Source organism: Pristiophorus japonicus, unplaced genomic scaffold (assembly GCF_044704955.1).
Source record: "Pristiophorus japonicus isolate sPriJap1 unplaced genomic scaffold, sPriJap1.hap1 HAP1_SCAFFOLD_337, whole genome shotgun sequence".
NCBI lineage: Eukaryota > Metazoa > Chordata > Chondrichthyes > Pristiophoridae > Pristiophorus > Pristiophorus japonicus.
The window spans coordinates 653,205-678,501 of record NW_027253183.1 but is presented as its reverse complement, the minus strand read 5'-3'; the positions used below and the strand labels follow the sequence as shown (position 1 = coordinate 678,501).

General features: G+C 50.9%; 1 protein-coding gene and 1 long non-coding RNA gene across 3 annotated transcripts in view; both read right to left on the bottom strand.

Annotated features, from left to right (window-relative positions):
• The window catches only part of LOC139250030 (uncharacterized), a 39,183-nt gene extending 37,998 nt beyond the window's left edge, over window positions 1-1,185 (bottom strand). Inside the window, exon 1 of the long non-coding RNA XR_011591257.1 lies at window positions 1,048-1,185. This is a non-coding gene — a long non-coding RNA (uncharacterized lncRNA). The remainder of the gene's footprint in view (window positions 1-1,047) is intronic.
• A 1,548-nt stretch (window positions 1,186-2,733) lies between these two features.
• LOC139250029 (uncharacterized) overlaps window positions 2,734-25,297 on the bottom strand; it is a 99,161-nt gene continuing 76,597 nt past the window's right edge. For both annotated transcript variants that reach the window (XM_070872593.1, XM_070872592.1), the window contains exons 3-4: window positions 10,616-10,960; window positions 2,734-3,414 (exon numbers count right to left, since the gene is read on the bottom strand). In XM_070872593.1, the coding sequence (XP_070728694.1) occupies window positions 3,002-3,414; window positions 10,616-10,960 (758 nt within the window). In that variant the 3' untranslated portion in view covers window positions 2,734-3,001. The remainder of the gene's footprint in view (window positions 3,415-10,615; window positions 10,961-25,297) is intronic.

Genomic DNA, 25,297 nt, shown 5'->3' with positions numbered 1-25,297 from the left:
TAAAAAATACAATCACCAGCCGCAGCTCTCAAATCCCACGTCCATCATCAAAAACGCTGCTGTGGAAAAGCCAGAAGCCCTTTGCGTACCGACCTGCTGAAAGCACTGGCTCACTTTATGTGGGTGAGCAGAGCACAATGGACATTGCTCCTGGGAAAACTGGGGAATGCTGCTAGCCACCATTAGCATTCATTTCCACAGATTACAAGATGTAAAATGGGCTCCTGCACATTTTCCACACGTGCATTAGAGCGGTCTAACAGGATTCCCCGCACTATTTCCTGGCCCAGGTGCCTTTCCGTTATGACCCACTGACTGGGAAGTATGGCACCAGATATTCCCAGAGTTACCAAGGATGAGGGGGTCTGTGTTACAAGGATAGGCTCGAGCGACTGAGATGGAATTTTCTTCAAACAGGAAGATTGAGGGAGGATTTGATCGAGATGTTCAAAGTGATAAAAGGAGTAGATGAGTTACAGACAGATAGACGCTTTACATTGGCAGTTATATGGAAGACACAAGGCCGTGAGCACATGGACCCCCGGCTGAGCGCACAGCCTGAAGCAGCGCTCCCACCTGGAAAATTCCAGCCGTAAAATTTCAAAGGTGCAGAAGGAGGGAAGGGCATAAAGAGAAAACACAACAACGAGAGCACGGGACAGAGATACAGAAGGACAATAAGAGAAAGGGAGGGAAAGGTTGAGATACAGTCACATGGAGAAAACAGGTGGGACAATGAGAGTGTGTGGCAGCGAGAGAGAGAGAGAGAGCGGGCGATACAGATGGACAGAGAGAGACAGAAGAAGGAGAAGGAGAGAAACACTGAAAGAGAGGGTGTAAAACACAAAACTCCTTTAATCACCTGAGAAGTTGCAGTGTATTTTATAACTGGGTGATTTAATGCTGTTTATGTTTGTATTTATTGACCTGTACAGCAAGAGAAAACCCTCAGTCCCCAGCTAGTCTGCCCCCATTCTTGGGCTGATTCCATCCCCTGCACCAATCAATATCAGACTGAAATGAGACAGGAAATGAAATTGTATTTACCCTTCCGCTTTTAATCTGCTTTGAAAACATGCCCATTTTTTCACGTAGAATACTGCGGCTATGATGATGCAGAGTAAGGCGGCTAATACCAGGGCACAGACTGCAATGCTGATGATGATATTCAGAGACCACTTTTCAGATAACTCTGTAAAATATCAAAAGGTGACGTATAGTTCAATAGCAGTAAGGTGAATCGAGTAAAGACTCGGATTCCTGTCCTTCAGAAAACCAGGTTTAATATAAGCACAACCGAGACAGGCAGCTCCCCCTCGGTATAACATTAAAACCAGGTTTAATATAAGTACAGCCTAGACAGACAGCTCCCCCTGGGTATAACATTAAAACCAGGTTTAATATAAGCACAACCGAGACAGACAGCTCCCCCTCGGTATAACATTAAAACCAGGTTTAATATAAGCACAACCGAGACAGACAGCTCCCCCTCGGTATAACATTAAAACCAGGTTTAATATAAGTACAACCGAGACAGACAGCTCCCCCTCGGTATAACATTAAAACCAGGTTTAATATAAGCACAACCGAGACAGGCAGCTCTCCCTCGGTATAACATTAAAACCAGGTTTAATATAAGCACAACCGTTAAGTTCCCTCAGTAACCTTTTCCTGCTTTCTCTCCATACCCCTTGATCTCTTTAGTCGTAAAGGCCATATCTAACTCCCTCTTGAATATATCCAATGAACTGGCATCAACAACTCTCTTTGGCACGGAATTCCACAGGTTAACTACTCTCTGAGTGAAGAAGTTTCTCTTCATCTCAGTCCTAAATGGCCTACCCCTTATCCTAAGATTATGTCCCCTGGTTCTGGACTTCCCCAACATCGAGAACATTCTTCCCACATCTAACCTGTCCAGTCCCGTCAGAATCTTATACGTCTCTATGAGATCCCCTCTCATCCTTCTAAACTCCAGTGAATTAAGGTCCAGTTGATCCAGTCTCTCCTCATATGTCAGTCCAGCCATCCCTGGAATCAGTCTGGTGAACCTTCGCTGCACTCCCTCAATAGCAAGAATGTCCTTCCTCAGATTAGGAGACCAAAACTGAGCACAATATTCCAGGTGATGCCTCACCAAGGCCCTGTACAACTGCAGTAAGACCTCCCTGCTCCTATACTCAAATCCTCCAGCTATGCACTTGGACTGGGGTAAGGTACTTTGGCTGGGGGAGGGATGTACTTGGTCTGGGGTAAGGTACTTTGACTGGGGGAGGGATATACTTGGACTGGGGTAAGGTACTTTGGCTGGGGGAGGGATATACCTGGACTGGGGTAAGGTACTTTGGCTGGGAGAGGGATATACTTGGTCTGGGGTAAGGTACTTTGACTGGGGGAGGGATATACTTGGACTGGGGTAAGGTACTTTGGCTGGGGGAGGGATGTCCCTGGACTGGGGTAAGGTACTTTGGCTGGGGGAGGGATGTACCTGGACTGGGGTAAGGCCCTTGCTGTCTTCTGGGGAGCTCTGTACTCTGTCGCTTCAGGAAGTCAAAGTGGATCGAATTACAATGTGCAAAGTCAGTGAGACCTTGGGATGGGCGGTTCCAGTTACACATTCCAGTGAAACTTCAGGGTGTGGCTTATCCTCCACAAGGACCAATCATTGACAAAGGGTGGAGCATGGCGGCCATTTCTGCAGTACAAATAAGTGTGCCCATTTCTTTTCCCATGTCTGTTTTCCCCTCTCCCTTCTCTTTTGTTCTGAGTGGCCCACACCCAAAATGTCAACTCCTCCGTTTTCTCCACAAAAAACAGACTTGCCGAGACATTCCGTATGTTCTGTTGTTGTTCCAGAGTTTTGATCCATTCTTACATCGCCACTATTCAACTCTGGCATTTCGCACATCACTAACAACATTCCCACTCTCTGTTCCACAGCACGACAGTAACCACTGTGTCTGACGGTATATTTCCACTGGTCCACCCCACTGTGTGAAGGTTACACATGTTCCCAGTAAGGAGCTGTTACTGTGACCCTGCCAGTGTGAGCTAACATTGACTTATCGGTTACATTGAGCTGGGTCCCTGCTCCATAGATGTAGCTCCACACACTGCAGCTGTAGGCAGCAGTATCACTGAGGGACACATTCACGATGGTCAGAATGTAACTGTTACTGATGATGTTCCTGGAAGGCAGAAAACGGTCGTGGATACCCCGGGACTTGGTAATGGTGCCATTCACAAACTGGCTCATCACCCACTCGCTGTTGTTCCCGGGTCGCTGGCAGTGCCAGTGGACATCAGCGTCACTCACACTGGCATTGTACATGGCACATTGTAACTGCACGGTTTCACCCTCTGGGACCTTGCTGACTGTTGGATGCTGAACAAGGACCGGATCAGCCAATGGATCTGTACATGGGAAATATATGGAGTCTGACACAAAGAAATATATTTCTCCAGCGTTCAAAGTTTAACAATTTATAACATTTGGAGTTAGAAGGTTATGTCCCACTCCAGAGACTTCAGCACATATCTAGACATTCCAGTGCAGTATGGAGTGCAGTAGGCTGATACTCCCAGTGCAGTGCTGAGGGAGTGCTGCACTGTCCGAGGTGCCAGCTTTTGAATGAGTTGTTAAACCGAGGCCCCGTCTGCTCTCTCAAGTGGATGTAAAAGATCCCACGGCACTATTTTGAAGAAGAGCAGGGAAGTTATCCCCAGTGCCCTGGCCATTATCACATTGCTGTTTATGGGAGCTTGCTGTGTGCAAAGTAGCTGCCGTGTTTCCTACATTACAACAGTGTCTACATTTGAACAAGTACTTCATTGGCTGTAAAGTGCTTTGGGACATCATGAGGTCATGAAAAGCACTGTAGAAATTCAAATCTTTCTTTCTCAGAGTCACAATGTCATGGGTTCAAGTCCCACTCCAGAGATCCCAGCACATATCTGGACACTCCAGTGCAGTATGGAGTGTGTGCTGCACTGTTGGAGGTGCTGTTATTGAAATGAGATGTCAAACCAAGATTGGCATCTCAGTTGGATGTAAAAGATCTCACGGCATTATTCGAAGATTAGCAGGGGAGTTCTCCCAGTGTCCAGGCCAACATTTATACCTAAAACACATGATCTGGCTATTTATTTAATCGCTGTTTGTGGGACCTTGTGTGTTTCCTAAATTACAACAGAGACTACACTTCACATGTACTTCATTGGCTTATGTAAAGTGCTTTGGGACATCCCGAGACTGAAAGGCGCTATAGAAGTGCAGGTTCTTTCTCTTAGTGTCTATCCCTGGTGCCTCCAAAAGGCCAATGGAAGGCTGGGACCAGGCATATCCGGGTCCAGGAATAATTTGCAGCCCTCCCATGCACTCCAGGCAGAGTTATAGCAGCAGAGTGGGCGAGAGCTGTGGATAAGAACATAAGAAATTACGGACATTGGAACAGGTTCTGGGGGAGGTGGGACCAGTACAAACCAGGCGGTCTGCACCTAGGCAGGACCGGAACCAATGTCCTCGGGGGAGTGTTTGCTCTTGCTGTTGGGGAGGAGTTAAACTAATATGGCGGGGTATGGGAACCAATGCAGGGAGACAGAGGGAAACAAAAAGGAGACAAAAGCAAAAGACAGAAAGGAGATGAGTAAAAGTGGAGGGCAGAGAAATCCAAGGCAAAAAACAAAAAGGGCCACTGAATATAAAGGGGCTGGAGGAAGGGTCAAAACTAAAAATCATGCTTTAAAAACTAGTATTAAAACAGTCTACCTAAAAGCACGCAGCATTCGAAATAAAGTAAATGAGTTGACGGCACAAAGCATTACAAATGGGTATGATTTGGTGGCCAATACAGAAATGTGGTTGCAAGACCAAGACTGGGAATTAAACATACAGGGGTATCTGGCGATTCGGAAAGATAGACAAGAAGGGAAAGGAGGTGGGGTAGCTCTGTTAATAAAGGATGATATCAGGGCAGTTGTGAGAGACGATATTGGCTCTAATGAACAAAATGTTGAATCATTGTGGGTGGAGATTAGAGATAGTAAGGGGAAAAAGTCACTTATAGGCCCCCAAATAATAACTTCACGGTGGGGCGGGCAATAATCAAGGGAATAATGGAGGCATGTGAAAAAGGAATGGCAGTAATCATGGGGGATTTTAACCTACTGATCGATTGGTCAAATCAAATCGCACGGGGTAGCCTGGAGGAGGAATTCATAGAATGCATATGGGATTGTTTCTGAGAACAGTATGATACAGAACCTACAAGGGAGCAAGCTATCTTAGATCTGGTCCTGTGTAATGAGACAGGAATAATAAATGATCTCCTCATAAAAGATCCTCGCGGAACGAGTGATCACAGTATGATTGAATTTGTAATACAGATTGAGGGTGAGGAAGTAGTGTCTCAAACGAGCGTACTTTGCTTAAACAAAGGGGACTACAGTGGGATGAGAGCAGAGTTGGCTAAAGTAGACTGGAAACACAGACTAAATGGTGGCACAATTGAGGAACAGTGGAGGACTTTTAAGGAGCTCTTTCATAGTGCTCAACAAAAATATATTCCAGTGAAAAAGAAGGGCGGTAAGAGAAGGGATAACCAGCCGTGGATAACCAAGGAAATAAAGGAGAGTATCAAATTAAAAACCAATGCGTATAAGGTGGCCAAGGTTAGTGGGAAACTAGAAGATTGGGAAAATTTTAAACGACAGCAAAGAATGACTAAGAAAGCAATAAAGAAAGGAAAGATAGATTACGAAGGTAAACTTGCGCAAAACATAAAAACGGATAGTAAAAGCTTTTACAGATATATAAAATGGAAAAGAGTGACAAAAGTAAATGCTGGTCCCTTAGAAGATGAGAAGGGGGATTTAATAATGGGAAATGTGGAAATGGCTGAGACTTTAAATAATTATTTTGCTTCGGTCTTCACAGTGGAAGACACAAAAACCATGCCAAAAATTGCTGGTCACGGGAATGTGGGAAGGGAGGCCTTGAGACAATCACTATCACTAGGGGGGTAGTGCTGGACGGGCTAATGGGACTCAAGGTAGACAAGTCCCCTGGTCCTGATAAAATGCATCCCAGGGTATTAAAAGAGATGGCGGAAGTTATAGCAGATGCATTCGTTATAATCTACCAAAATTCTCTGGACTCTGGGGAGGTACCAGCGGATTGGAAAGCAGCTAATGTAACGCCTCTGTTTAAAAAAGGGGGCAGACAAAAGGCAGGTAACTATAGGCTGGTTAGTTTAACATCTGTAGTGGGAAAATGCTTGAAACTATCATTCAGGAAGAAATAGCGGGACATCTAGATAGGAATAGTGCAATCAAGCAGACGCAGCATGGATTCATGAAGGGGAAATCATGTTTAACTAATTTACTGGAATTCTTTGAGGATATAATGAGCATGGTGGATAGAGGTGTACCGATGGATGTGGTGTATTTAGATTTCCAAAAGGCATTCGATAAGGTGCAACACAAAAGGTTACTGTAGAAGATAAAAGTACGCGGAGTGAGATGAAATGTATGAGCATGGATCGAGAATTGGCTGGCTAACAGAAAGCAGAGAGTCGAGATAAATGGGTCCTTTTCAGGTTGGAAATCGGTGTTAGTGGTGTGCCACAGGGATCGGTGCTGGGACCACAACTGTTTACAATATACATAGATGACCTGGAAGAGAGGGCAGAGTGTAGTGCAACAAAATTTGCAGATGACACAAAGATTAGTGGGAAAGCGGTTGTGTCGAGAACACAGAGAGGCTGCAAAGAGATTTGGATAGGTTAAGCGAATGGGCTAAGCTTTGGCAGATGGAATACAATGTCGGAAAGTGTGAGGTCATCCACCTTGGGAACAAAAACAGTAAAAGGGAATATTATTTGAATGGGGAGAAATTACAACATGCTGTGGTGCAGAGGGACCTGGGGGTCCTTGTGCAGCAATCCCAAAAAGTTAGTTTGCAGGTGCAGCAGGTAATCAGGAAGGCGAATGGAATGTTGGCCTTCATTGCGAGAGGGATGGAGTACAAAAGCAGGGAGGTCCTTTTGCAACTGTACAGGGTATTGGTGAGGCCACACCTGGAGTACTGCGTGCAGTTTTGGTCACCTTACTAAAGGAAGGATTTACTAGCTTGAAGCGGGTACAGAGACGATTCACTAGGCTGATTCCGGAGATGAGGGGGTTACCTGATGATGATAGATTGAGTAGACTGGGTCTTTACTCGTTGGAGTTCAGAAGGATGAGGGGTGATCTTATTAGAAACATTTAAAATAATGAAAGGGATAGACAAGATAGAGGCAGAGAGGTTCGGGGAGACTAGAACTAGGGGGCACAGCCTCAAAATACGGGGGAGCAAATTTAAAACCGAGTTGAGAAGGAATTTCTTCTCCCAGAGGGTTGTGAATCTGTGGAATTCTCTGCCCAAGGAAGCAGTTGAGGCTAGCTCATTGAATGTATTCAAGTCACAGATGGATAGATTTTTAACCAATAAGGGAATTAAGGGTTATGGGGAGCGGGCGGGTAAGTGGAGCTGAGTCCACGGCCAGATCAGCCATGATCTTGTTGAATGGCGGAGCAGGCTCGAGGGGCTAGATGGCCTACTCCTGTTCCTAATTCTTATGTTCTTCTGTTCTTATGTAGGAGGAGGAGTAGGCCATTTGGCTCCTCGAGCCTGCTCCGCCATTCAATAAGATCATGGCTAATCCGATCATGGACTCAGCTCAACTTTTCTGCCCATCTCCGGAATCAACCTGGTGAACCTTCTCAGAACAGCCTCCAATGCAAGTCTATCCTTCCGTAAATACGGAGACTAAAACTGCACGCAGTACTCCAGGTGTGGCCTCACCAATACCCTGTGTAGAAGTGTGACGATAGAATTAGATTAGTTCTCACTGGAGCAGGGATATTTCATTGAGAGAGGACATGAAGCAGGTTTTTTAAATGCTGAAAATAGACTGGGATATAGAGGGCATAATTTCAAAGTTTGCAGATGAGGAGGAAAGCAGCAGCCTCCAGGAGGACTGGTGAAATGGGCAGATACATGGCAGATGCAATTTAATGCAGAGAAGTGTGAAGTGATGCATTTTGGAAGGAAAAATGAGGAACGGTAATATGAACTAAATGGTGCAATTATAAAGTGGGTGCAGGAACAGGGAGCCCTGGGGGTTCACATACACAAATCTTCATAGTGGCAGGACAAGTTGATGAGGCTTTAAAAGAGCTAAAAACCCCTGGGTTTATAAATCGAGGTGTAGAGTACAAAAGCAAGGAAGTGATGCTAAACCTCCATACATCACTGGTTAGGCCTCAGCTGGACTATTGTGTCCAATTCTGGGCACCACACTTTAGGAACGATGTCAAGGCCTTGGCGAGGGTGCAGAGGAGATTTACTAGAATGAGACCAGAGATGAGGGACTTCAGTTATGTGGAGAGACTGAAGAAGTTAGGATTGTTCTCCTTAGAGCAGTGAAGTTACAGGGGGATTTAATCGAGGTGTCAAAATTCTGAGGGGTTTTGCTGAAGTAAATGAGGATGAAATGTTTCCAGTGTGGGGAGGATCAGTAACCAGAGCACACAGATTGAAGATAATTAACAAAAGTACCAGGGGGGGAGGGGGGAAAGAGATGAGAATTCCTTTTTACGCAGCGAGTTGCTGTGATCTGGAATGCGCTGCCTGAAAGGGCGGTGGAAGATTCAATAGTAACTTTCAAAATGGAATTGGATAAATACTTGAAAAGGAATAAAATTGCTGGGCTGTGGGGAAACAGCAGAGGCAGTGGGACTAATTGGATCGTTCTTTCAAAGAGCCAGCATGGGCACGATGGGCCGAATGGCCTCTTTCTGTGCTGTAAGATTATATAAAAGCTTGGATAATACAAGTGTAAACTTTATCAAAGTTTGATTCAAACAGAAGGAAGTTGGAGCATAAATCTGGTCAATGGGACTGTGGAGCGAGAACAGCTTGTATTGTGAGACAGCAAGTACCTAAAATATACAGCGCATGGTGTTTGTCTCAATGTTATACCAGTGATGGTCATCCCTGCCCTACTTCAATAACTGCACTTGGTGCGAGGGGGAACACATCCTCTGCCCAGAACATCGCAAATCCCAGCCAAACAATTTTTATAGAATTAACCACAAATCATTATTTCAGGTGAATTTATAAAGAATGAACAAATCCTGTAGGGAGCGGAAAGGAGCAGCATAAAAATCAACTTAGGAATTAAATCGAGGGTAAGGGAGGGATATGTGGGTGGGGGAGGGGAGGGGATGTGCGGGGACATGGGGATGTGGGTGGGGGAGGGGGAAGTGGGTGGGGGAGGAGACGTGGGGGAGGGGGGATGTGGGTGGGGGAGGGGACGTGGGGGAGGGGGGGAAGTGGGTTGGGGAGGGGACGTGGGGGAGCAGGATGTGGGTGGGGGAGAGGGGGCGTTGGTGGGGGAGGGGACCTGAGGGAGGGGGAGGGGACGTGGGGGAGGGGGCAAGGGGGAGGAGATGTGGGGGAGGGGGAAGGGACGTGGGGGAGGGGGAGGGGTGATGTGGATGGGGGAGGGGACGTGGAGGAGGGGGAGGGGTGATGTGGTTGGGGGAGGGGATGTGGGGAGGGGGAGGGGTGATGTGGATGGGGGAGGGGACGTGGGGGAGGGGGAGGGGTGATGTGGTTGGGGGAGGGGACGTGGGGGAGGGGGAGGGATTGATGTAGGAGGGGGAGGGGACGTGGGGGAGGGGGAGGGGTGATGTGGATGGGGAGGGGACGTGGGGAGGGGGAGGGGTGATGTGGTTGGGGGGGGGGACGTGGGGGAGGGGTGATGTGGGTGGGGGAGAGGACGTGGGGGAGGAGGAGGGGTGATGTGTTTGGGGGAGGGGATGTGGGGGAGGGGCAGGGTGATTGGATGGGGGAGGGGACGTGGGGGAGGGGGAGGGGTGATGTGGGTGGGGGGGGGACGTGGGGAAGGGGGAGGGGTGACGTGGGTGGGGGAGGGGACGTGGGGGAGGGGGAGATCAGCACAGCCCGGGTTCAGCTTTCCCGATGTGAAACTTTGAATGGGCCGCGCCGCCCGTTAAAGGGACCACGCATCAAAAAGCAAATGCAGGGTAACACTGATGGGGATATGTGTGGGTGTGAATGGTAACTTGGGCAAGGAGTCAGGGCCTGTGGACTGGACCATCACGAGGAGAAAATAGGCACAGATAAATGTGAGAAATTATTGCAAAACTATCTGCTGCTGAGTTGCACTGTGACGGATTACTGGCACTTTAATGTTTAGTAATGTTGAATTTTAAAAGAATCAAATCGCCTTAGAATTCCTAATCCCTGTCAGTGTAAGTGAAATCACACTTTAGGCGAAACAATATATTTCCATCAAGTTTGGGAAGCTCCTGTGTTCTATTGAGAAGTGAAGTGTGTATAAGAGGGATCCCACAATGCCGTGCTCCCAGTGAGAAGCCACAGTCCCATGGAATGTGGGTCAGATATAGGGCCACAACATCACAGCCCCAATTCTCCAGTCCATGCTCCCAGTGTGTGTGTGCCTCTCGACTGGGAGTGTATTGTTGTAAAATTACCCTCTATGTAGTAACGCTATTATGAATAAAACCAAATGTAACTTATACTTACTGGTTACATTGAGCTGGGTTCCGTTCCCGCTGATATCGCCCCACACTTTACAGTAATAGGCGGCAGTGTCACTGGGCTGCACGTCTGTGACTGTCAGAATGAAGCTGTTATTGGAGGTGTCTCTGGAAGGCTGGAGACGGTCAGTGGAACCTGGGCTCCCTCGTGTGCTGCCACTTGCCTCATGTGTTAAAATCCACTCCGTATCTTGCCCCGGTAGTTGCCGGTACCAGTGGACATCGGTGTCTCTCACTCTGGCGTTCCTCATGGTGCACTGTAACCTCGCCGTGTGACCCTCTGTGACACGTTCCAGGCTCGGAGACTGGGTCAGGACAGGGACAACTGCACCTTTAATGGGAAAATATCAATCACTTAAAAACCGGTCTGAAGGTTGATAAATGTCTGAAGTGTTTCAATGAAAACTGCAGGCAGCTCACCTGAGCTTCAGTAAATTCTAAACAAATGATCATTATATGGCCTGATATGAAAAGCTCCAGGATTTCTTTGCTTCATGCATACAGCTGCCTCTGCCACTTCCTCCCCAACCTCCCCGAGTCTTCCTCCCTGATCCCCATCACTGCAGATTCTCCCCAATCTCCCTCCCATGCCTTCTCTTCACTTATTTCCCAAATGATGCTCACACCCTGGCCCATTGATTTCTTCTCAATACACCTCCTGACTCCTCTTTATCCCTTACTGTCATGTGTCTGACATGTTACTGCTTACACTATTACAAGGTGTGCCACCAGAGGGCACCGCAGTGGGAGACTTGCAGGTTCCCTGTACAGGTGTGCCTGACCTAGTATAAAAGGCAGACCACCAGGTGTGATCCTCACTCTGGAGTTACCAATAAAGGACTAAGGTCACTACAGTTCAAGTACAACACATTGCCTCATGCAATCATTGTCAGCGTATCTAAAGACAACAATTGGCGACGAGATTAGGAACCTTCACGCGAAAATGGCTACCCTTGGTACATTGCAGCAGTTTGCCGATGCTGATGATTGGGATGTCTTTGTGGAGAGGCTCGATCATTTCTTCACAGCAAAGACCTGGCAGGAGAAAACCCGGCCACACTGGCTGATAAGTGCAGAGCTATCCTGCTAACCAGTTGTGGGCCCATCATCTATGACCTCGTCAGGGACTTGCTGGCACCAGCGAAGACAACGACCAAGACGTACAAGGAGCTTGTAACGCTGATCCAAGAGCAACTGAAGCCCAAGGAGAGCATCCTCACAGCCAGACACTGGTTCAGCACCCACCGACGGCCAAGAAATTGCAAAATATGCTGCAGACCTCAGGAGGCTGGTGGCACCGTGTGATTTTGGCGACCACATCACTGAAGCGCTGCGAGACATTTTTGTCATTGGAATCGGCCATGAGAGCCTTCTTCATTAGCTACTGTCTGCGGATACCACAGTCACACTGCAGAAGGCCATCTCTGTGAGCCAGACATTCATGACCTCGACCTGCGTTTCTAGGCAGATGACCCATCCTCAGGACTCAAACCCTGCAAGTACTATGCACAGAGTGGCGTCTTTTAGAGGCTGGACTGTAGAACGTGAACCTTCTCAGGGAAGAGAGAACAGACCCCTGAGGCCCTTAGCTCAGAGTTCGCCGAGGGGCACTAACCGAGTATCTCCATTCTGGCATTGCGGAGGGAATCACAGGGCTCACCAGTGCCGTTTTAAAGACTGTGTGTAAAGGCTGCAGCACAAAGGGCCACCTCAAGCGAATGTGTAAGAGAAATATGACTCACTGTGTCGATGAAGAGTCTGCAGATGGCCATGAATCCAGCGTAGATTATGAAACGATAGGCAGAGAGACAGCTCAGCCCCATGATGAGGTATATAGCACGTTTACCTACACCACCGAAGGTTCCCCATTGAGGATGGAAGTCGAGATAGATGGTGTTCCAGTCTTCATGGAAGTGGACACAGGGGTGAGCCAGTCAGTAATGAATCAAGAAACCTTTGAGAGGTTATGGGACAATCAGGCTGAATGAACCAAGTTGGTCCTGGTTCAGGCAAAGCTGCGCACCTGCACCGATGAACTTATCCCAGTTGTTGGTACTGCGAATGTAAAAGTACTCCATGATGGCGCGGTGCACAAGTTACCTCTGTGGATTGTTGCAGGTGATGGACCAATGCTACTCGGAAGAAGGTGGATGGAGAAGATCCATTGCAAGTGGGAAGACTTCATCCCTCCAGCAATCGACATCCTCCGCGCTCGGAGGCACAGCAAGCCCTCACTTGAGGGTGGACCCGGCATCAGCAAGCAGACCAGCACAGCACCCGAGGCACAGACCGCTCAGCATGTGGAGATGATCCAGCTGAGACAACCCGAACACACCTTCCAGGCTCCAGTGGCAGGACTCCGGAGGAAAAAAATTGGATCCGAAGGCGACTTCCCAGCTTCGGTGGCAGATCCCGGGGAGAAGAGGATCACCGCAGTCGACATCGTGGATGGAGGGAAGATGGCGCCCAAACCACGAGGTGATGCACCGAAGAAAAAGATGGCGACGGCCAGACCACGAGGTGCTGCGCTGATGGAGCAACACGTGGCACCAGAGAAGAGGATTGGGGTAAAGATGGCAAAGCTCTCTTAAAGGAGGCCTGCAACCCACCACACTTAAAGGGACTGTTCCACATTTTCAAACAATGTAAAGTCAACGGTGAGCCAGATGTAAGATGTGAAATTGATGATCAGCGTTGTGTACATGCAATAAACAAAGAAAAGGTGCGTGATCACGATCGGAGCTACAAGTTATTTATAATGAGTAATGAAACGTTGTGCGATGTAGGATTTCAACTGCACTCAACCAATGCAGTGGGCAGACACCAATCGGGAGCACACAGGTCCAGTGAGCTACCCAATGTAGTAGCCTGCGTCCCTGGGGCCAGAGTTGTGCACCATGGCGTGTCACCTCAAATGTAATGCAAACTTGTTTTTCTGGACTTGAATGTATATGAATGCAATGAACCTCCGGCATAATCTATATGTGGGGGGAGAATGAAATGGTCATGGACACACACACAAACAGTAACCACCAGCACTCTACTGCCAACGAAACACCAACCACTCACCCAAAATAGAAACGACCCGCCAAGGGTCAACCAGATAGAGCTAAGCCCAGAGCACAGTCAATGCAGAGGCGATTTGCACTAAAGGCTTGGGGGAGAGCGATGTCATGTACCCTACATGGTTACTGCTTGCACTATTACAAGGTGTGCCACCAGAGGGCACTGCAGTGGGAGACTTGTAGGTTACCTGTACAGGTGTGCCTGGCCCAGTATAAAAGGCAGGCCACCAGGTGTAATCCTCACGCTGGAGTTATCAATAAAGGACTAAGGTCACTACAGTTCAAGTACAACACACTGCCTCGTGGAGTCATTATCAGAGCATCGAAAAAGACATAACATTTACTGTGTAGCTCACACTACTAGTGACTTTCCTCAAACATTCAAAACCAGTCATCAATCCCCTCCTCAAACAAGCCACCCACCCGCCTGTCCTCTCTGCCTGCTGACCCATCTTCACCTAAACTCCAAGCCCAACCCTCTCAATGCTGCCTGTTCCAATCTGTCCAGTCCAATTCCAGCTCACAGCATTGAAGTGGTCCTGCCCAAGGTCACACCTGATACCCTACAACACTGACATCCTTATCCATGCTCCTGTCACCTCTGGTCTTGATGGCTCCAATGCTCTCATTGCTGGCCTCACATCCTCAGTGAACTCGACTGATTTGTCCAAAATACAGTCGCTCATATCCTGTCCCACAGGAAATCCTCCTCACTGTCATCGTACAGAGGCTCCCTGTCCCTCAATGCACTAAATATAAACTCTTGTCCTCAGCTTCAAATCTCTGACTGGCCTTGTCCCACCTCCAACCTTCTGTAACCTCCTCCAGGCCGATAACCCCGGCACTCTTTGCTTCTTTAACTGTGCATTCACTCCTCCTTCCCCTCCCACCATTGGTGGAAAAGCCTTTCGTTGCCTCAGCCCTACTCTCTGGAGCTCCCTCGCTAAACCCCTCTGTAATGCATTTACTTCTTGGGTTCTTTGCTTTAAGAATTCATAGCAACACATTGCTATCAAGAACTAGTTGGTTTATTAACAAAGGTTTAACAATCCCACTACACATTACCAGTTCATCCACGAGGCTCACAACTGCATACCTCATCGTGGATGACCTGGACCCAACTGATTGGGGTTTTATTGAGTTTTGTCAACATCACATGACTGGCTAAGCCACTCACAATGCAACAGCTCTACACTATTTTGAGTAGAAACTTTAAATCAAGTACCTGGAACAGCTCCACAATTATTTTTGTGAACCTATAAATCAAGTGACCCCTTGTTAACGGGGGATACTAAAAGCGGCAAATTAAACAAATTAACTTTTAAACTTTAACGATCAAATTAAAATTTGGTTGCTCGGGGTGATGATGCACTCCAGTCCCTCCGGTGCCCACCTCTCGTGGAAGGCCGTGAGCGTACCGGTGGACACTGCGTGCTCCATCTCCAGGGACACCCTGGCTCGGATGTAACCACGGAAGAGAGGCAGGCAGTCAGGCTGAACGACCCCCTCGACCGCCCGCTGCCTGGACAGGCTGATGGTCTCCTTGGCCATGCCCAGGAGCAGTCCTATGAGGAGGCCCTCCGACCTGCCCGCTCCCCTCTGCACAAGGTGCCCAAAGATCAGGAGTGTAGGACTGAAGTGCAACCAGAATTTGAGGAGCAGCCCCTTCAAATATTGGAACAGGGCCTGCAACCTCACACACTCAATATAAATATGGAACATGGACTCCTCCAGACCGCAAGAAATTACAGGCGGCCTGGGAGTCCGTGAACTGACTTAAAAATCGATTGCACGGGACTGCTCCGTGCAACACCCTCCTGGCCAAATCCCCAATAAATAAAGGGAGGACTCCTGCATAGAGTGCACTCCATTGGGGACCCCCGCCTCATCCGGACGGGAAGATGGTGCACCATTGCATGTCCAGACGGCAGACGAGGATGGCAAGGTAGAGAGTGTGCAGGAGCAGCCCATACAGGAAACCCCTCCGCGCAGAACCGAAAGGCACAGAGGGGATTTCCCGGAAGAGGCTCAAATTGTGAGGCGCCGGCTCCTGAAGGAGGTTTCGAGGCTTGGTGCCGATGAGGAATTCCGTCCGGACGGGGGTCAGTTTGGACGGGATCGCCCCTCGTGCTTGAGCATCCTCGACACACCTAACGGAGTCAGGGCCCAGTGCCGTTTTTAGCGACTCGATGGCATTGGCCACACGCTGGACCAGGGTAGGTGCCGTGCCAGCTCTTCAGGCACCATCCAGCACGCTCCTCGCCATCGAGCAGGTCCCTGACCCTGGTCACCTCGCCAGACACAGCCCTCTCGTCCGCCTGCCACCGAAAACCGCGGTGGTGGAGGTACAGATTCCTGAGCAGCGGCTCCCAAAGGACAGCCGCCACTCCAGACGGGGGAGAGCTGCGCTTGGTGGTGACTCTGTTCCAGACCCTGATGAGTTCCTGGTAAAAGGTGGGCAGCCCCCACATGGTGGTCCTGACACCCCCCAGGCTCACAAACAGGAACTGCGTATCATAATTGAGGCTGTACTGCTGGCGGAAGAAATACATCGCCAGCACACACCACCGAGGAGGGGGCTCAACATACAGCTATCTCTGCAGGGTCTGAAGATGGAAAGTCGCGTGCTGGGTGCTGATGCACACCAATGCCTGCCCTCCTTCAGCAGGAGACTCAGAACCGCAGCAGAGAACCAGTGCTTCCTGTTGTTCCAGAAGAAGTCCACCAGCTTTTTCTGCATCTTGGTGACAAATGCAGGGGGAGGGGTCAAAGTGACCAGCCAGTACCACAGCATAGCGGCCACCAGCTGGTTTATGACTAGCGCTCGACCCCTGTAGGACAGCACTCGGAGCAGTCCTGTCCAGCGCCCTCGGCAAGTGGCAATTTGGCCTCCAGCTCTTGCCAGTTCGCCGGCCAGGCTTCCTCGGCAAGCCTAAGGTAGACTCCCAGATAGAGGAGATGGGTCGTGCTCCAGGCAAAAGTCCTGAGCTCCTCCGGCAGGGAGTCCACCTGCCACTCACCCACCAGGAGTCCGGAACATTTCTCTCAGTTGATCCTGGCGGAGGATGCGGCTGAGTAAATCTCCTGGCACTCACGCATCCTCCGTAGTTCAATAGGATCCTCGACCATGAGGAGCAGATCATCGGCGTAAGCCGAGAGGACGACCTCCACGTCCGACCCTTGCAGAGCCAGTCCCGTCAACCTCTTCCGCAAGAGGCGCAGGAAAGGCTCCACTCATATGGCATATAACTGGCTGGACATGGGGCATCCCTGGCGCACACCTCTCCCAAAGTGAAGGGGTGCCGTCAAAGACCCATTAACCTTAATCAGACACTCCGCGGCCACATACAAAAGTCAGATCCAGGCAACGAAATGCGTCCCGAACCTGTCAGTGTGCATAGTTCCGAACAGATACTCGTGATCCATCCTGTCGAACGCCTTCTCCTGTCGAGGGAAAGGAAGGCGATCGACAGACCAGCCTCCTGGGAATGGTGGACCAGGTCCTGGACCAGATAGATGTTATCGTGGATTGCCCGGCCCGGGACAGTGCAGGACTGGTCGGGTGGATCATGTGGTCTAGCACGGCCCCAAGGCGAGCAGACACAGCCCTGGCAAAAATTTTGTAATCCGTCCTGAGGAGGGAGACCGGGCACCAGTTCTTAAGTTGGCGGAGATCGCCCTTCATAGGCAGCAGGACGATGACTGCCCTGCACCAAGAGAGGGGCATCTCCCCGGTCACCGGACTTTCCCCCAGGACCCGCACGTAGTCGGCCCCAAGGATGCCCTGTGGAACTCCACGGTCAGCCCATCCAGCCCCAGGGACTTTCCCCTCGAGAGCTGGTCGAGGGCACCGGTCAGCTCCGCCAGGCCTAGCGGATTGTCCAGATTCTCGGCACCATCCAGCCCGACCTTCGGCAGGTCTTCCCACAAAACTCTACACGCTTCTTCGCTGGACGGATCCGGGGAGAACAGAGCCCCGTAATAGTCTCAGGCCCTGTTGCTGATGCCCTCCGGATCTGAGACCAGAGATCCGTCGTCGGCCAGCAGCGTGAAGAGCTGCTTACGGACCTCGTCTTTTTTCCAGCGAGTAGAAGGGGGAGCCGTGGTCCAGGTTCTGGAGGAACCAGATACGTGACCTCACGAATGTGCCTCGGGACCCGATGAGCTGCAGGTCCTTCAGCGCGGACTTCTTCGCTTTGTACACGGTCCACAGGGCCGGGTCCTCCACGACTTGACCGAGATGGGACTCCAGGTCGAGCATCTCCTTCTCCAGGCGCCCCACCCTGGCCTCCCGCCTCTTGGTCGACCCCTTCGCGTACTCTTGACAGAAGAGACGGAAGTGAGCCTTGCCCACGTCCCACCATAACCTCAAGGAGGAGAAGCCCCCCTGCTTCCTTCTCCAGTCGGACCAGAACCGACGGAACAAATCCTGGAACCGCTTGTCCCCCAGCAGCAGGTTGTTAAAATGCCAGTACACGGACCCCACCCGCGCACGGAGCGAAGCAAGCTCCGCCCACATCAGGTGGTGGTCCGAGCACGGCACCGGCCGCATGGAAGCTGCCGGAACTCAGGAGACGTACGCCCGGGAAATGTACAGGCAGTCGATTCCGGACCTTCCTCTTCCAGGCCTCACCCAAGTGAAGGTGCTGGAGTCGGGATGGAGATTTCGCCAGACATCCACCAAGTCGAAGGACCCGACCAGATCCCTCAACGTTTCTATCACCGCCAAGCTCTGCAAGGCACCGGAGTGGTCCCTCGCCTCGAGGGTGCAATTAAAATCCCGCCCCGAGGACAATGCAGTCGCCGACGTTGACGGAGCCTAGAAGAGTGGATACTTCTTCGAACAAACGCACTTGCTCACTAAATGGAGCGGCACGTCCCCCAGGCGAACCATGACATGGAGCAAGCGGCCTGGCACAGGCTTCTCGACCCACAAGATCTCCGGCTGAAAATGTGGGGCCAGCAAGATAGCCACCCCACAAGAAGTGGCAGTGAGGTGGCTCATGCGAACCTCTCCTTGCCATTCCAGGAGTCACATGGCCTCATCTCCCGGCACGGTGTGGGTTTCTTGCAGGAAGCACACCAGATATTTCCCCTCCCGAAGGAGCGGAAAATTATTAAATTCTCAGCGTGCCTCTCTGCCGCCATTGATGTTGAGGCTGGCTACGGTTATCTTCATGACAAGAGCATAGTGCACCCTCTAAATAACCTACTGTGGGGAGGGAGCGGAGTCATGAGATGACCTCCACTCCCTCAGCAACCCAGTGAGGAACGTTCTGAGCCGGTGCAGCTGAAGATGACTTTTTTTGGTCAGCTCCTGTCCGCGCCCATGGTTCTGACGGCGGACGGACCTGATGAGCAGCACCGACTTGGACCATTGGTCCAGGGACAGGTGGGCTCTATTGCGGTGACCCTGGCATTGCACCAAAAATTCCCGGAGTTCCTTGGCAGGAATGAGGGTGGACTCAGCGGCGGGCACAAGGAGATCCATTGCCTCACTGCCGATGGACTCCAAATCCTCTCCCGCGTCCACCACCGAGTCCCCATCCTCCTCCGGGAGGTTGCCACCAGCGGCCAGTCCGTCGACCGCACAGGGTACGGTGAACGGCCCGGCCGCACCATCCGGCCCTACCTCTGTCACAATCCCACCCCCAGGATCATTGGCAGAGCAGTCCCCCCTGGGCTCTTCCTGGAATACCGGGTCGGGAAGTGGCAGCGGACAGGGGTCCCCCTCCGCCCCAGGCACCGGGGAGCACGGAGAGACCAGGCCGAAGAACTGCTCCAGGTTCTCCAAGTACCCCGGCTCCAACATCAGGGACAGAGATTGGTGTTCCTCACCCTCCCCACCACCACCCTCTGACCCAGCGGGCGGGGGTTCTTGTGATACTCTTCTGCCGGGTCGAGCAGATCCCGGGGGATGCTGATGTTTGACTGGGCGAGCTCGGACTCTTCGGCCTTGCCCGCCTCAGTCCCCAGGGCACTCGATCCTGCGGCGATACTTTCTTTTTGCTGCCCCGTGGCCTCCGCAACAGACAGTTCTTCTTCCCCATCCCCAGGAGGCTCAGGCTAGACAGCCTTGGCTGTCTCACCCCCCTGAGGGACAGACTCCCCCCGCCTTCGGCACATGTTGGGAGCGCTGGTGGGGGACGCGGGACCGTCGCCAGGCACCAACTTCTCCACGGAGGGATCTTGGTCCTCCTCCCTTTCCGTGGAGCGGTGCCTCCTTTTCTGTCTGGAGGGACGCGGAAGCTGGGAGACCTCCATATCTCCCAAGGCCTCTGCCTCCGCTCCCTCCTTCCGGGTTTCTTGCCCGCGCCCGACCGCAGGTGGCAAGCTCTCCGCAGATGCGGGTATGGTCAAGGGCTTGGGCACAGAATGCCCCGCGCTCGCCGGTGGTAAGTTGGGGCTAAGCGCAGTGATAGGGCTGTTTAGCCCACTGAGGGGACTCGGCTGAAGGTGTTTGTCTTTCTTCCGCGCCTTCCTTCCGCGCGGACGCTCTCCCTCCAACCTGCCAGAGGCCGAGATGGCATTGGCCCCCGACGATGCCCGCGCATCTTTGGTTCCTCACACGGACGGTAACGGGGGGAGGACTGGCGGCGGCACCAGCCGAGACCACTTTAGGTGTTTTGGCGGCCTTGGAGGCGGGGCAGTTCACTGCGGACATGCCCTACCTCTCTTACAGGCATGGCACCACACGCTGTCCAGAAGAAGCGGTAGGCTGTCCCCTCGTGGACCACATTGAATGCACCTTCTGTTACCTCCTCCCGGACCAGCTGAACAAAAAGCTGGCGCCGGACGGAGAACACAAGGGAGGCTGGCCTCCCTGAATCCGAGCGGGATCGGTATTATCCCTGCCCTCACCTCCACCAGTTGACGTAGGTGGGGGAGGAGGAGCTCACCGGGAACAAAGGGCGGAACGTTGGAGATGACAATTCTCTGTGCGGTGGTCTCGAGTCCCACCCACCGTGAGCCCCTTATTCAGGGCCAGGGACACTCCCTGCTCTGACCCCAGGAAGAACATAGCCTTCATGTGCATTTTTGAGGTGGCGAGAATGGCCAAGGGGCTGACTACCCCAGCCATTGCCCTCACGCACTCCACAATCGTCATGTTGGGGTGGGTGTAGCTCTGGACCCCATTCTTTTTGGTCAATAATGTAAAAGGTGGCAGGGCAGCAGGGCAGCAGTGACCACCACGTGCGCATGTTTTTGCTGGCCCCGCCACCGGCGAAGGTGGACTCGCCATATCAGGGTCCCTTTAAAGGCCACACCCACCCCAATGTCACAGGCCTTCAGGGCCTCTTTAATTGAGCAGCGGGAGCTCTTAATTAGGCACACCTCTCCCCTGCGTGTTTAACAATTGGGGAGGGGCCTCTTTCCCTCTGCTGGGTAGTTTTAATTAATAATAGTAATTGCAATTGAGAGTAGGAAAGAGGGGCCTGAGAGAGAGAGAGAGAGAGAGAGAGAGAGAGAGAGAGAGAGAGAGAGAGAGAGAGAGAGAGAGAGAGAGAGAGGGGTGGGAAAGAGGGAAGCTGTGAGGGCAGGGTCACCCCTCAGTGTTGGGTGGGTGCTGGCAGGGGTGCACTCTTCGATGGTAAACAAAGTCTTTATTGATGGTCTTCAGGTGGGGGAAGATGTCTTCACCCAGGATAGCTGGAACTACCCAGGTACCATCCTCCACCAGGTCTTAATGATGTTAATTAAGGGAGTTAATTACCCAGGCAGCTCGAGCTGTCCTGGGCCAGGCAATGGGGAGAGGGGTGTTTTAGTGGTGTGTGGGGCCTAGTTATTCACAAGAACCCCACACCCTTACACACACACAAACCCCCACAATATTCCGGCCTAAATGGTCTCTCCTCCCCCCACCTACAAACGAAAGTATTTTTTGGAGAGTGCAGCCACCTGTCGGTGTTGTAAATGGCTCTGCCTCCTTTCACACAGATGATGGTGTGACAGTTTGTAGTTTGTTCTCTTCCCCTCTCTCCAACTCTGTCGCAGGGGTGTTGAAGCGAGCAGCTCTTGGTCCTCCTCCCTCTCAAGGTGTTAATCCAGCATGCCTCTTCCTCCTCTCCGAGAGACTCTGGTGGCAGGCAGACAGATAGTTGTAGCAGCTCCTTCTCCACAGGCTCCCAACTCACAAGTGGCTGAAACACTCCCACAACAGCTAAATATATTAGCAACTATTTTATAGAAAACAATCAAGTGCCCCCTGATTAAAGGGGGGGGGGGGAATACTCCAAAACATTTATGGTGCCCCCTGTGGGTTTTTTTCCTGAGGGCACCAAAACACAAATTATACAATTGCCCCCTGGCTAAAAGGGAGGGGGCACTAAAACCGACAAACTTAAACAAATTAAACTTTGGACATTAAGATCAAATTAAAATTTGCTGCCGGGGGTGATGATGCACTCCAGTCCCTCCGGCACCCATCGACAACAGCTATACAAACCTGCTCACAGGTTCATACATTACATAACAACATAAGAAATAGGAACAGGAGTAGGCCATACGGCCCCTCGCGCCTGCTCCGCCATTTAATACGATCATGACTGATCCGATCATGGACTCAGATCCACTTCCCTGTCCACTCCCCATAACCCCTTATTCCCTTATCGGTAAAGAAACTGTCTATCTCTGTCGTAAATTTATTCAATGTCCCAGCTTCCACAGCTCTCTGAGGCAGCAAATTCCACAGATTTACAACTCTCTGAGAAAAGAAATTCCTCCTCATCTCAGTTTTAAATGGCGGCCCCTTATTCTAAGATTATGCCCCCTTGTTCTACTCTCACTTATCAGTGGAAACATCCTCTCCGCATCCACTTTGTCAAGCCCTCTCACAGTCTTATACATTTTGATAAGATCACCTCTCATTCTTCTGAATTCCAATGAGTAGCGACCCAACCTTCTCATCCTTTCCTCATAAGTCAACCTACTCATCTCTGGAATCAACCTAGTGAAACTTTTCTGAACTGCCTCCAAAGCAAGTATATCCTTTCGTAAATATGGAAACCAAAACTGCACGCAGTATTCCAGGTGTGGCTTCAGCAATACCCTGTATAACTGTAGCAAGACGTCCCTGCTTCTATACTCCATCCCCTTTGCTATAAAGACCAAGATTCCATTGGCCTTCCTGATCACTTGCTGTACCTGCATTCTACCTTTTGTGTTTCATGCACAAGTACCCCCAGGTCCCGCTGTACTGCAGCACTTTGCAATTTTTCTCCATTTAAATAATAACTTGCTCTTTGATTTCTTTCTGCCAAAGTGCATGACCTCACGCTTTCTCACATTATACTCCATCTGCCAAATTTTTACCCACTCACTTAGCCTGTCGACATCCTTTTGCAGATTTTTGTGTCCTCCTCACACATTGCTTTTCCTCCCATCTTTGTATCGTCAGCAAACTTGGCTCCGTTACACTCGGTCCTTTCTTCCAAGTCATTAATATAGATTATAAATAGTTGGGGTCCCAGCACTGATCCCTGCGGAACCCCACTAGTTACTGATTGCCAACCTGAGAATGAATCATTTATCCCGACTCTCTGTTTTCTGTTAGTTCGCCAATCCTCGATCCATGCTAATATATTACCCCCAACCCCGTGAACTTTGATCTTGTACAGTATCCTTTTACGTGGCACCTTGTCAAATGCCTTCTGGAAGTCCAAATACACCACATCTATTGGTTCCCCTTTATCCACCCTGTTCGTTGCATCCTCAAAGAATTCCAGCAAATTTGTCAAAAGCCCAGCGGGAGATCGAGAGCCAGCGGCAGTTGGTGAGAGGGGAGCAACCTGTCAAAAGCCCAGCGGGAGATCGAGAGCCAGCGGCAGTTGGTGAGAGGGGAGCGACCTGTCAAAAGCCCAGCGGGAGATCGAGAGCCAGCGGCAGTTGGTGAGAGGGGAGCGACCTGTCAAAAGCCCAGCGGGAGATCGAGAGCCAGCGGCAGTTGGTGAGAGGGGAGCGACCTGTCAAAAGCCCAGCGGGAGATCGAGAGCCAGCGGCAGTTGGTGAGAGGGGAGCGACCTGTCAAAAGCCCAGCGGGAGATCGAGAGCCAGCGGCAGTTGGTGAGAGGGGAGCGACCTGTCAAAAGCCCAGCGGGAGATCGAGAGCCAGCGGCAGTTGGTGAGAGGGGAGCGACCTGTCAAAAGCCCAGCGGGAGATCGAGAGCCAGCGGCAGTTGGTGAGAGGGGAGCGACCTGTCAAAAGCCCAGCGGGAGATCGAGAGCCAGCGGCAGTTGGTGAGAGGGAGCGACCTGTCAAAAGCCCAGCGGGAGATCGAGAGCCAGCGTACTGGTGCAGCTACAGCGGGAGAGAAAGCAAAATAGAAGTAGAAAGTAATCAAAAAGTGACGTCACAGCCAATGGGGTAAGTGATTGGCTGGTGATTGGTGAGTAGCTTTTCTTTTATTTTTTATATCAGTAAGTGAACTATAACATTGTTATTACCAATTTAAGGGTATCTAAGGTTAAGACATGGCAGGAGAGCTCGGTCATGTGATATGCTCCTCCTGTACCATGTGGGAACTCGGGGACACTTCCGGTGTCCCTGACGACTACGTGTGTGGGAAGTGTATCCGCCTCGAGCTCTTGACGGTCCGCGTTGCGGAATTGGAGCTGAAGGTGGATTCACTCTGGAGCATCCACGATGCTGAGAATGACGTGAGTATCACGTGTAGTGAGTTGGTCTTACCACAGGAGAAGGGTCCACAGCCAGATAGGGAATGGAAGACCAACAGGAAGAGCAGTGCAAGAAAGATAGTGCAGGAGTCCCCTGTGGTCATCCCCCTGCAAAACAGATACACTGCTTTGAGTACTGTTGGGGAGGATGACTCATCAGGGGAGGGCAGCAGCAGCCAAGTTCATGGCACCGTAGGTGGCTCTGCTGCAAAGGAGGGCAGGAAAAAGAGTGGGAGCGCGATAGTGATAGGGGATTCGATGGTGAGGGGAATAGATAGGCGTTTCTGCGGACGCAACCGAGACTCCAGGATGGTATGTTGCCTCCCTGGTGCAAGGGTCAAGGATGTCTCGGAGCGGGTGCAGGACATTCTGAAATGGGAGGGAGAACAGCCAGTTGTCGTGGTGCACATTGGTACCAACGACATAGGTAAAAAAAGGGATGAGGTGCTACGAAAAGAATTTAAGGAGCTAGGAGCTAAATAAAAAAGTAGGACCTCAAAAGTAGTAATCTCGGGATTGCTACCAGTGCCACGTGCTAGTCAGAGTAGGAATCGCAGGATAGCGCAGATGAATACATGGCTTGAGCAGTGGTGCAGCAGGGAGGGATTCAAATTCTTGGGGCATTGGAACCGGTTCTGGGGGAGGTGGGACCAGTACAAACCGGACGGTCTGCACCTGGGCAGGTCCGGAACCAATGTCCTAGGGGGAGTGTTTGCTAGTGCTGTTGGGGAGGAGTTAAACTAATATTGCAGGGGGATGGGAACCTATACAGGGAGACAGAGGGAGACAAAAAGGAGGCAAAAGCAAAAGACAGAAAGGAGATGAGGAAAAGTGGAGGGCAGAGAAACCCAAGGCAAAGAACAAAAAGGGCCACTGTACAGCAAAATTCTAAAAGGACAAAGGGTGTTAAAAAAGCAAGCCTGAAGGCT